Consider the following 13,480-nt stretch of genomic DNA (forward strand, 5'->3'; position numbering starts at 1 on the left):
ATAACTTACTGCTTCTTTGATGTGCAAATTTCTTCTCGTTGTGCTCGATACCTTTTCTTTCAAGTATTCACCATTTTCAAATGATTGGTAAGTTTTGGGGATGCATTTATCTTTAAATTTGAGACTCACTACTGACCCACTTGCAGAGATGTATTTTGTCGTGCTTCATTTTATTGTGCTTTGAAGATATTGCATTTTTGTTTTGTTTTACAAAGTAATGGTTTGTACCAACCCTCCATCTAGCAATCTATTGATGCCATCTTTTTCAGCATCAATTGCTTACTTTGTGTCTGTCACATTTTTGTAATTCTTGCAATATTTAAAACTTTTTCATGATCATATTTATTATGGTAATCCATGATCAGTGTTACGATTCATTGGAAAATTAGCAATAAGTTATTTTTAAATTAAGGTATGCACATCTTTTTTTTTTTTTAGATATAATGGTATTGCACACTTAAGAGACTACAATCTTCTCAGGGGTCTCTCCTGATTCTGTCATATGAAACTTTTGTGGCAGTCCAGCCCTGAATTCATTTTGGACTGGAGTTTTCTAGTTAATCTTATCCCTTCTGATATTAGTCTTTGGATTTTCTCACACTCTGTTTTGTTGAAGGAAATTCTTTTCTGGTGTGATAATGAAGTTTTATAAATCTCCTTCCAGGCATTTCTGTGGACTTATTTTAGAGGGAAGGATACAGTGTGTGCCAAGTCCACCATTTTGAATAAATTCCATAGCTTTTCTCATTTATCATCAGCTTCCTACCTTCTACTGTTAATATATTGTGTAAAACTCCTTTATACTGTGAGTCACTTGTTTTATCTTTTATCACTAGATAGTGATAAATAAAAGCTTTAGAATCTTTGACAGTTTTTAACTTTCTACTCATCTGTAGGCAGATTTTTATTATCCATAAAGTAGGATATTAACAGTACAAACCTCTTAGAGTATGTGAGGATTAAGTGTAAAAACATATGCAGGCACTTGGTAGTTTCTTTAATCCGTTTCTTTCACTATTTGTTTCCAGAGAAATATGTAAAATAAAACTGTTCAGTTTCCACACAAACTCTTTGTGTCCACCTTTACTTATTTCAAAAAGACTCATAGCAAAAAACAGAAATAATATGATTTCAACTATTGCCCATCAGGGTATCCAGAAAGTATTTTTTTGGGTATCAATCACAGATCCTAGGACTATTTAATTCTAATTTTCTATGGTTTATAATGACTTTTACAACTGCATCTGAAATCTCTATTTATTACTCTCTAGGGGCAAGTTGACCTTACAGAAACACATTACCCAGGACTCTTCCAGTTGTAGTTTCCAACTCATGCTAGTAATTTCCATGGCAGCTAAAGGAAAAACCAAAAGGAAACTGAATGACTCATCTTGGGAGTCAAATAAGGTAAGCCAATTCTCTAAGCCTTTAGGTTCTGCTGTCCTCTTTCCTTGGATCCATTCTCAGACTGATCCTCTTCACACTGTAGTCCCAAGAAGCTTACGTCATAATGGTCTTCAGTGTTCAAGATCTCTCAATGAGAGATTCAGAATTTATAGGTCATAGAAAAACCCCAGCAAAAAATAACAATTCTGATAGACTCTGCTTGGACCAATCACTTATGCAGGCAGTAGAACACTTTCATAGATGAGGAGGATCCAAAGAGACGCAGAACCACATGGTTGACAGTTCCAGCAGTATGATATAAAGTGGATAAGTTGCAGTTCTCTAGGAAAAGAGGGGTTCTGTTATTAGAAGGGAACATTGGCCAGGACAGAAACAATGCTCAGTACAGAAGGCAAAATAGTTGAAGGTAGGTAAGAGAGGGAGTCATTTTTCCTGCCATTAATACTTTATCTCTAGGGAAGAGTTTTTTTAAATGATCTTATTTATTCACGAGAAACACACAGAGAGAGGCAGAGACAGGTAGAGGGAGAAGCAGGCTACCTCAAGGGAGCCTGATGCAGGACTCCATCCAGGACTCTGGGATCACAACCTGAGCCGAAGGCAGATCCCTAACCACTAAGCCACCCAGGTGCCCCTCTAGGGAAGTTTTATCTGAAAGTTTGCTTTATCCTCATGAGTCATCTAAATTACTTAATCACTCATTCATTCATTTAGTCCCAATCATGTATTGCATACCTGCAGTTGCAGACTTGGAAATAACGGGGAATCCAAGGATGATCTCTCAGCTCTAAAGATCTGGGACTATTTATAGGTGATAAAGATATATTCCCTGCTCTCATGAAATATGTAATTTACTTTCAGTGTTACCTATGTTATCAGACACATATAATTATTTCTACTACAATAGAACATTACAGCCCTATGAAAATAGTGCCATGGGTGCACAGAAGAGGGAGTGGTTGAGTATGCCTATATAGATCTGGGACTTGAAGGAGAACAGATCTCTTTAATTAGAGAATGCTATGAAAGGTTTTCTTTCCATTAAAAAGGAACAGCTTAGACAATGGATTTAAGACAGGAATATATAGTCAATATGATCCTTACCTAGTTTTGGAAGTGGGAAACCCATCAAAGGGACACTTTTAGAGCCAAACTTAGTGTGAGATATAGAAGTTTAGGTAATGCTGGCATACTCCTAGTTTCATTTCTAAGTTATTTCTATACAAGTTTATCTCTTTAGTTGGATTATAAATACTTTCTGGTCAGAGACCAAATCTAATTCTTCCTTGTTTTTCTAAGTGTGCCAAACCCTTTCCAGGAGCCACTTGGATCAATATCATTCTTCATGTTCCAAAAAGAGTAAATCTTTCCTGGCAACACAAAGATACAACTATTAATATGTCCATACTCTATGTTCTCTTTTAAAGCTTCAGTCATCAATAGGTAATAATGAAAAATGCAATCTTTGTCCATAAACTTTTGATTTCTGAGCCACAACATGAAAATATTTTGTGATACATATCTCATGGGCTTTGGCAGACTCGATGAATCTTGGAGTCTTTCTGTAATATCATGGATATGTTCTCCTGAAAGAGAACACGTCTTTACTACATGCCATGCCATTCTATTCATAAAATAGCTCTGTAATTCCAAATAGGTGACTGTTAGTCACTGTTGTATCCAGCTTTCTCCCTGGCAAATGTAAGAGGAGTCTTTATTTTATTCAACACGTACAGATTGAACCAATACATTCTGGGCATTTTCTATATACTGTAGACAAAACATCTAGTGAGCAACACAAGACTCTTATAGTTAGGGAGCTTAGAATATAGCATTGAGTAGAGCAGGTAAAAATCAGATGTAAAACTAACTTAATGAGATCATCTTGAATAGTGATATACAGTTGCATAAAAAGGGAACATAATAATTAGCTAATAGATGGAGGACCTGCATCTAGATTGTGTGGCCAGGAAGAATTACCTCTTAGGAGACATTTGCTCTGAGGCTGGATTTAGAATCTACTGAAAGATTTTTATCTAAGGGTGTGAAATAATTTGATATGTATTTTCAAAAGAACAATCTAGCAGCTGTGTAGAGAATGCTTTATAGAGGTTTCAAGATTATAAGCAGAAAGACCAGTTGTTGCCTAACTCCAGGAGAGAGATAGTATAGTCTGAACCAGGATGGAGCAACTGAAGTAGAAAAGAAGAGACAGATTGTCTACATAGAACAAATTATGGCAGGACTTGGAAACGAGAGGAATGGATGAATAAAGGATACCTTTTGACTACTGTGTGGATCTTGCTAACATTTCTTTTTTTTTAACTTGGAGACTAGGGACAAATATGTTTTGGAATATAAATCAAGAATTGTACTTTGATCATGGTGAGTTTGAGACACCTCCTAGATAGGGAAATAGAGAATTAAGTAGGCAATTAGATATGCAATTCCTAAATACAATACAGAGACCAAAGTTGAAGACAAATTTAGAAGTCATTAAAACTATAGGCAGTATTTAAACCAGAGGGTAGAAACCATTCAGAATGAGACTATAGAGCAAAAAGTGAATAGGATTGAACCCCAGGGTATTCCAAATTTAGAGGCCAAGTAGGGGAGGTAGAATTGTCAAAGGAGAGGGGGAGGAACTTTCTAGACAGGCAAGAGGAAAACATAGAGTCATGTTACACAAAGGAAAGTGAGGGTCTGAACGAAGAAGACGTATTCAAATTAAATGATACCAAGGGGCTGAATTGGATGAACACAGACAAGGGGCCATCATATTTGATGACACAAAGGTGAGCTTAACAGGAGAAGTGGATAACATAAGCCAACTTGGAATGTATTGTAACAAAGAATAGGAGGCAATGAGGAGAGTAAATATAGAATCACATTTTCAAGAAGGTTTTGTTCAAAGGGGAGAAGATGTGTGACAGTAATTGAAGAGAAATGTAATACCAGGGATCTATAGGGTTTTTTAACACATAGGTTTTAAAATTTTTGTTCCTGTTTTTAGAGATGTAAAATATTAGAGCATGGTCTTGTTTTCTAAGGAAATGACCCAGTAAAAGAGTAAGCTGATGACTGTAACAGTTATCAACTTATTGTCTCTCAGCTCCAAACTTACCCTTCAATATATTCTCTGCAATAATGGACAGAATGCTATTAAGCTTCTCTCCTGCACATTGTTAAACGTTCTCAGTAGAGGGTGATGAAGGGACATTGTAGGAAGCATCAGCTATGCTGACATTTTCAGTGGCTTTGCAGTGGGTTGGTAGTGTGGATACTGGGCCATCTGATGGAGCTCTTTCCCAGTCTTGTTCCCAGGACCTGTCCATCATTTTATGACCTTGCAGACTTGTCCTGGACTAATGATAATCTTCCCTGGCCTTTGCTACCCAGAAAATGACACCACAAAACTTCCTGCTGATGAAGGCCTCCTGCTTGCATGGGCACCCATTCCTTTGGCAGGTCTCCTGCAGAGTCCCCACCTGCTCTGCATGCCCATGCCCCTGCTGGCCAATCATCTGCACTCTGCCCACACCCACACAGGGTGTTTTTTGCTTGCTCAGCAACTGCACACTGGGCATGGCCTGGACCAACAGCAACCTCTGCTACTTTCACCAACAAGGTCTGACCCTCTGCCTTGGGAAGGCCCCTTCCAAGTTGCTCCCTCCTTGAATTTCCTCCCTCTACCCTAAGGGTACCATGTGGTTTCCTTACATATTATAATCTCTCCTTTATCAAGGGTTTACTATTTCTCTATTCAAGACTTCTTGGGTTTAGTTCATGTTGTGGTTTCTACCTTTTTTTTAATTATTATTATTCATGAGAAAGAGAGGGGGAGAGGGGGAGGGGGAAGAGAAGGGAGGGAGTGAGGGGGAGAGAGAGAGAAAGAGAGAGAGAGAGAGAGAGAGAGACAGGCAGGCAGAGAGAGAAGCAGCTCCATGCAGGGAGCCCCACGTGGAACTCAATCCCAGGTCTCTAGGATCAGGCCCTGGACTGAAGGCGGTGCTAAACCGTTGAGCCACCTGGGCTGCCCCTGGTTTCTACCTTCTAATTGGATCCAGATGATACGGCCACAAGAGAGATTATAACTGCAGGAATTTAGCACTAGCTGCTACTTAGAATATGCCAGTTTTTAAAGCATTTTCCTTGGCCATATCTTCATATATGTAATTAAAAAACTCTCACCTTCTTGGTTTCTTCTCAGTATATATTTAACATCCTTGCCTCTTTATAATGGTTTTCCTTGAAAATATTTACCTCTTTGTTTCTTTTAGGAGTATTTATCCATCTGTAAGAATCTGTCCTGCCCAAAAGGCTGGGTGCCAGACATTTTCACCTTTTACTCCTGTTAGAAGACCAAATTGCATTTGCTGCGTACATAGTTGGCAATTATCTCAGATAGGAAATGGCCACACCAAATGTCGAGACAAAGCAAGAGTTACCTCTATATTTATGATGATTTAGTTTTTGGAAGAACCAGAAGCACTAATCTCTGAGCTATCCTGAATGTATTATCCTATCTGGGCTTACACTTTCTCTTAGGATTTATACATTACAAACTTATTTCCCTTTCTTTACTTAAATCTCCAGGTCACATTCTAATAGGTAGTCTCTGTTCTAAAATTACAGCCCTCTGTGTGTCTTTTTAAAAAATCTGCCCCTCGAATAAGACCTCTAATGCCCCTTATTCATTCTCACTACAGCCGAAAAGTGGTCATGGAAAGTCACTTTACTAACAGAGAACAACACATGCTGTGCCAGGTTTCCATGGTTTCACAACTCTTGTTCATTCTGACCTTAACAACTGCAACAGTCTACGGTGATGCCCTGGTTCAGGGAACCTGCTCCTTCTCTTTTCTCATCCCTTAACTGCCTTCCCACTATAATTATAAAATTCAGGGGATCCCTGGGTGGCGCAGCGGTTTAGCGCCTGCCTTTGGCCCAGGGCCCGATCCTGGAGACCCTGGATCGAGTCCCACGTCGGGCTCCCAGTGTATGGAGCCTGCTTCTCCCTCTGCCTTTGTCTCTGCCTCTCTCTCTCTCTCTCTCTCTCTGTGTGACTATCATTAAAAAAAAAAAAAAATTCAAACTCCTTGCCATAGGCTACAAAGGCCATACATAATCTGGCCCCTGCCTTTGTCTCTAACTTCTTCCTCCATATTGCTTGCATTGACAATACTCCAGGCATAATGATCTCCTCTTCCTTATATAAATCAAGCTCCATCATGTCTCAGGGGGTTGATAGTTGTCATTTTTTTTCTGTTCCATCTTTCCCTCATGGATACCTCCTTTCCACTAGTAGTTTGATTTCACTTGAAATGCCTTCCTCTCTGAGATGCCTTCTCCACTATCTTTGTTACCTCCATCACCAGCATGCCACCACTGTCCATTACATACTTTGTTGACACTACTTTAGTAGGTTGGAATTATTTTCTATCTTTTTTATTGCAGTGTAAATTTTTTTTATGGCAGAGAATTCATGTGCCTTTTTGACCACTTTATCTCTAAAGAGTAGAACAGTTCCTGGCACATGATAATATTTTTTGACCATCTGAATGTTTACTGGGCTTTGAACCATGAACCATGATTCATGGGCAAATAAGTAGAAAATTTATTATCCCTTACCCAGAGGAAACTGGATAAATAGATTGTTTTTATTATAATTGTTCTTGCCTAGAAATACCAAGAGTAGGTCAGAGGCCCAGTGGTATCTGGGACATGGTTTAGAGTGAAAAATTAAGGAAGAATATGATGCCAAATTGTTTTATAATAATTATGTTGTACCTTTCAACTGAAATTCTATCAATCATTCTTTTTTGGCCAAATTTTGGGAAGGTCTGTTAAAATGCAAGAGAGAGAGATTAAAATGTTGATTACAGAAACCAGTGTTGTTGATTATCTACATCATGGGTTTCCAACATGTTTCATCACAAGCTCTCCCACAAGTCCAACACACCTGTAGGTTAGCATGGCTGACAGCCTGGCTGAAATGGTATAACAGAACCTGTACCCTACCCACCAGGCACCTCTTCTAAGTCCTGTCCATTCAGGAAGTACCTGAAGTACCACCTAGAGCACCCAGATCTGCACAGATCAAGGTTTGAAAAACCATAAGTTTTAAACTGACTCCTTTATTTGGGAAATAGGCCCATAGAACTGAAGTGCTTTATCCAAAATTGTAAAATTACTGTCAACAAAAGGACTGAAGCTCAGCTTCCTAAACTCTAGGGAACTGTGTTTTTACCTGTGTTGTTCTATATTCCTGGAAGATAAATTCTATCAAATTAAATTAGCTCCTAGCAGTTGGAGTTCTTATAGGGAGAGAAAAGTCAGAGGTTTTCAGTATCCAGGGGGCCTTGCTTAGAATTCTGTTGCTCCTCTAGGACTCTAGGCATGGAGAATTGCCTTTCAGGACTTCTCTTGCCACTTGGATGTCATCTTGAGCTTGTCTTTAGCAGCAGAAACAAGAAAAATGAGACCATTATCTCCAAATATTTTTACATGACTTTATTGCACTGGATTTCCATGAATCAGAGACAACTTTTAACCATTAGGTGTCCTGACTTCCCATTTGTGAAGAGTGGCATGACTCTGATCAAGAAGTATGGTCCTTTTTCATGGGTATTTTCAATTTTTATTCTTAAGTAGAAGCCCAATTAGAAGTTATTTATTTGTTAAATTGGTTGTTTATTGATTAGCAATGGTGCAGATCTCATGCTAATTGGGAGTTCAGAGCCAAACACAAGATCTGGCATGACTGCAAACACTTTATAAATATTTTTAATCAAGTGAATGAATTTCAGAGGTGTTATCTAGCAAATATAGTTTAATAATATATTAACTTCATTTCTGACTACAGATTGAGGTGGGTGCACACTCTTTGTGCCATATGCAATTGTTATATCCCAGGCATCAATGAGGCCCACATTAAGATCTTGAAAAATTTCCTTAAGGGCAAGATACTGGACATAACCATGAAAGTCACTAAATCTTTCCACATCACCATGCATCTCCCTGATGTTTTCTGCCTTGATAATAACCATAGTGTCTGGGCTTCTCAGAAGAAGACGCTGAACAGCTTTGTGGACATTGAGGGCCCTTCGGATAAAAACATCAATGGGGAAGGGCCTGAAATGCTGGCCCAGAGAAATAACAATGACAGTGTTTTTTTCTCCTCCAGTTCTGTCAATGACTCGGGCAATGTATTCAATTTCTTTCACTGAATAGGTCAATGATCCAATCAGAGGGTAACCATGTTTTTGCCACTGGATGTTGATATTCTTGTCCAAATCCACAGCAAGCTGGTGTTGAAATTTTCCCGATTCATGCAGATCCACTGACTTCAGTGCTTATGACAAGTAGGCAATCCCAAAATAAAAGAAGTATAAAGTTATAAAGATCTAAAGACAGAAGAAAAGTTTTGGTGTTTATAATCAGATAAGTTAATCATGCATAACTGATTTTATTATAGGTTTAAATGAAGGAATAGCTTTGAAAATTATTTTAACAATCCAAAGTGTTATACAGGTAAGAGGTTATATATGTTCATTTGTAGAACCATGCAGAAGCAAACTGATTGGGGATGTAAGCACTGCAGTAACTTCATGGGAGCATGATGTAGTTAATTTTTTAGGTATTATATTTGTACATTTCGTGAGCTGTAGATTAAGCTTGAGGCTAGAGAAAGTACTTATGTCTTTACATTAAAAAAACAAGTAAACTTATTTCTCCAAATACTCAGAGTTTCCATAAGACTGGAATTATATTCTATACTTTTGTGTTTCCTTTACATATGCTTAGAATAGTACTGAGCATCTCATCTATAATAGTATTACTATTCACTTGTGAAGGTCTTCATAGTTTACAAAGCATTTGGATATATTCATTCGCCTCAAGGCATGTTCCTTCCTCCCTACACAAACAGACACAGACACACTGTAGTCCTTCTTATCCACTGAGGATACATTCCAAGACCCCTGGTGGATGCCTGAGACTGCAGATAGCACTGAACCCTATATATACCATGTTTTTTTCCTGTACATATATACCTATGATAAAGTTGAATTTATAAATTAGGCACAGTAAAAGATTAACAACAATGAAAATAAAATAGAACAATTATAACAATATACTGCAATAAAGTTATGCAAATGTGATCTCTCTCAAAATGTCTTGCTGTACTGGACTCCTCCTTTTTCTGTGATGACGTGAGATGATAAAATGCCTATGTGATGAGATGAAGTGAGGTGGATGATGTAGGCATCACAACATAGCCTTAGGCTACTATTGACCTCACAATATGTCAGGAGGATGATCTGCTTCCAGACTGCAGTTGACAGCAAGTAGCTCAAACTGTAGAAAATGAAACCAACTCCTGGGTATATACACACATACACACACACGTACATGCAGACACATTTAATTATCATATTATAGAAAATCAAGAGATGAAATGACCTGCTGAAGCTAGTAAGTGACAGAAGCTGCACCTCAATTTGAAGCTCCTCCCAACTCTCATGAAAACTGTCTACCCAACCTTAGAACCTATGAAAACATGAGTATAATACTAACAGAATAAAGCCAAGTCCTTCCATTTTTCATCCTATAAATTAGGCCTTTATCAGACTATCAGGGCCAGCTGCTTTGTAGTTAGAACTTCTGAGGAAAATATGTAGAAAAGGATTATTAATGCTTTGTAACAAGTGCCATCTTTGAAGTAAAGGGCTACATTTAGTTTTCACCCAAGGCGTTTGAAAATAAAGATACTGGAACATTAGTTGAAGGAAGATGGCAGTATCATTGTCTTCGTTCTGCTTCTGACTTACTTCAACTTCCTTTTCCAAAGCATGCTATAAAATTTAACTTTTAACAAAATGTGCAACAGACGTTTTGCTACAATTTAAATGGTTAGACAAAGAGGAGGGAACTCATTAAACTCAGACTTTCTATAACCTAAGGAATTCAGTATTGTAGAATGGAATGCTAAAGATTACCACCAGACCCTTAATCTTATAGACCAGGAAACTGAGGTCTAGAAGAATTCAGAGGTCACAACTGAAAACTCTCCCCTTTGGTGGGAATTCCACCTACTGCTTGGAGCTGAGGCCCTACCGTTCTCTTTTTTATTGGGAGGATCAGCCTACCTTCTAAAGTGCGAGATCACAAAAGTGGCAGCCATGTCAGAAAGGCTGTAATGGAGACACATAAGGTGAGCTATTCCCAGTAATGACAGCCAGGAGCCAGGACCCGGGACCCAGCAGGCAGGCAGGCACCTCATTTTCCAGTTAAGAGTGCTAAGGTCTACTAGTGAATTCTGAATTATTATTGGTGTATCCTTGGTTTAGTAAATAGAGCAACTGGACTAGGATTCTAGCCACTGGATTCCAGCCCCAATTTGGACATGGGATAACAGTCACAGTAGCTCTTGTTCACTGGGCACTATGTGTCTTGCAATGTACTAAGTATTTTATAACCATTATCTCATTGGGTCTTCATAACAACCATCAGATAGTATTATTATTTGTAGTTGATGGATGAGAAAAATAAGGCACCAAAAATAAGTAACACACCAAAAGTCATAGCTTCTGAGTGGCACAGCCTACGTACATTAGACAACACAGCCTATACTTTTAAGTATTATTTCTAACTGGTGCTAAGTCATTGCCTTGCTCCTGGAAGTTTTCTTTTCAAGTAATGATAACAGGGATGATAGCTTACACCAAAGAGGACCTACCTATGTAACAATTCTAAATGCATTGTATATATTACTTCATTCTACCAGGTGGGTTATTTTTTCATGTTTATTTTATAGATGAAGAAGCTGAGAAGGACAACGGTTATATAACTTGCCCAAGGTTACCCAGGTAGAACATGAAGAAGCCAGATTTTGCTCTGAGATCATCTAGGATCTAGAATCTACATCCTTAATCATTATGCCAACTGTAGAAAATGGGCAATGTAGTATCTTACATTATTTTCAGCTCTGTCAATGATTTTCTGGGCATGCTGGGTACATACTCAGGTACACATTGGGATACAGATATAATAAATCTTTTCTACACATGCTCCTTCCAGTCAGATTAATGTATTCTTTTAAAAGAAAGACAATGATGTCTTGAAAAGTTTTAGTGTGTTGTGATTAAGAGATATGAAGAAGAGGCATTTCCTATTGCTCCCTTGAAATAAAAAGTAAATTTCTGAAAGGGATATGAATAATGGCTTAGACTGAGGCATACTGTTGATACTGTTTTTGAAATATTCCATCCACTGGCGGACTGTGGAATCTCCCATTAGATACACGAATTTTCCTGTTAGGCATTCTTTCATTTTGATCGGAGCCAAACTACAGGAGACAGGATTCCATGTCTCTTTCCAGACATGTCCACCAGGGATTGTGGATGTCATTCCAAACTTGCATTTCTTTTTCACTGGAACAGTTTTTCCTGCCAAAGAATCAGCAAGATAAGATCTAAAATATCACACATGCATCAGTATTTATTAAGAACCTACTATCTTTTCTAAGTATCCTTTTAATGGGTCATGAAGGAGGTGAAAAAGCCTATTGAAGCATCATCATCTTAATGTAATAGTTCTTTTTAGCAAAATTTTTCTCTGATATGAATATTCTAAATTATGCCCATTAATGTTTATTATAGAGAACATATTTTCTCTACCCACTCCCCACAAAGAACTCTCTTGGTAAAATTTAAATATTTGCTTTCCTATGGAAGTAAAGTTATCAATTCTTGCTTAGTAATAAAAACCCAATTATTTTATCATTTTAAGCCTACTTTACCTCCAAGTTTGTCCACTCTGTCACAGTGTCTTAAATGACATCAGCAAACTAAATTCTTTGAATAGAGGGTCCAGGATGGCAGCATAGGAAGATCCTGAACCTACCCCCTCCCATGGACACACCGAATCTCCCACTACATATACAACAATTCCCCCTGAATAACTGAGGTCCTATTGAACAGCTGCTTCACAACAAATGATAGAGGGACTGCATAGAGAAAGGTAAAAAGATGGAGGCATGGTAACCAGGGGAGCCCTGTCCTCAACACAGCAACCTGCATTAGGGAGGGATATCATGCAGAGGACCACACACAGATGTGCTTGTCGTGGGCACAGCAGAAAACCATCTATTTAAAAGGCAACTAGTCTATAAGTGAAGTAAATCCATTTACTAACCCTGCATCATCTGTTATGTAAGTAGGGGAACTACTGAAATGCTTTCTGGGGTGGGAGATGCTGACAAGTGCCTTTTTTTTTTTTTTTTCATATTCCCTCTTTGCTATAATAGCATGGATAGAAACAGGGTCAAGTGCTCTAGCAGCTTACTAGATCTGCCCTATGCAAGTCCTGAGTCTCTAGTTTACAGCAGTTCCAGCTTCCCCCAAGGCACTACCCTATCCCAAACGCCCTCACCCCTGTTTGTGCCCTCCCTAGCTCCATCTGTCCTGCCAAGGGACCCCAGAGTTGCATGCCATAGAGTTTCCCAAGGTCACGCCTGACCCAGCCATCTTGCCAATGTAGCCCAGGTAGCCCTGCATGGTGTGCATCAGGAACCCCCAGGCATGCACTCACTCAAGATTTAGCCATCTCATGAGGATGGACATAGCAGGATCCCCTGGCCCATGTCCACTCCAGGTCCAGCTATCTTATCAGGATGGCCCCAGCACAGTTCACCCTGGAAACCCCAGGACCCACACTTGTTCCAGCCCCAGTCATCCCACCAAAACCACAAGGCACACAGCTCACACGGGGGATGCTCCTATACAAGGCCACTCTTTTAAGACAGAGAGGTAACTATTCTGCCTAATTCATAGAAAAAAACCCCACAAAAATGAACAAAGAACAAAGAATTTGGTTCCAAATGAAAAAAGCAAAATAAAGCCCTAGAAAAAAACCCCAATGAAACAGAGATAAGCAATTTATCTGATAAAGAATTCAAATTAATAGTTATAAAGACATTGACCAAAATGGATGAGTAGAGGGCTTCAAAAAAGAGTTAGAAAATATAAAAATAACCAGAGCTGAAGAATACAAACTGAAATGGGAAGTAAAC

At 38.6% G+C, this 13,480-nt stretch overlaps 1 protein-coding gene and 1 long non-coding RNA gene across 24 annotated transcripts in view; one reads left to right on the top strand and one right to left on the bottom strand.

The window, feature by feature from the left end:
- The window catches only part of LOC144311292 (uncharacterized), a 38,839-nt gene that overhangs the window by 12,844 nt on the left and 12,515 nt on the right, over window positions 1-13,480 (top strand). The window contains exon 2 of the long non-coding RNA XR_013376842.1: window positions 1,272-1,407. This is a non-coding gene — a long non-coding RNA (uncharacterized LOC144311292). The remainder of the gene's footprint in view (window positions 1-1,271; window positions 1,408-13,480) is intronic.
- Window positions 7,906-13,480, bottom strand: part of NXPE4 (neurexophilin and PC-esterase domain family member 4) — a 49,089-nt gene continuing 43,514 nt past the window's right edge. For 22 of the 23 annotated variants that reach the window (XM_077893585.1, XM_077893590.1, XM_077893592.1 and 19 more), the window contains 2 exons: window positions 11,649-11,855; window positions 7,906-8,761 (listed from right to left, as the gene is read on the bottom strand). In XM_077893585.1, the coding sequence (XP_077749711.1) occupies window positions 8,226-8,761; window positions 11,649-11,855 (743 nt within the window). In that variant the 3' untranslated portion in view covers window positions 7,906-8,225. The remainder of the gene's footprint in view (window positions 8,762-11,648; window positions 11,856-13,480) is intronic. The other variant, XM_077893606.1, reaches the window with a different exon arrangement.

This window comes from Canis aureus, chromosome 3 (genome assembly GCF_053574225.1).
Source record: "Canis aureus isolate CA01 chromosome 3, VMU_Caureus_v.1.0, whole genome shotgun sequence".
Classification (NCBI taxonomy): Eukaryota; Metazoa; Chordata; class Mammalia; order Carnivora; family Canidae; genus Canis; species Canis aureus.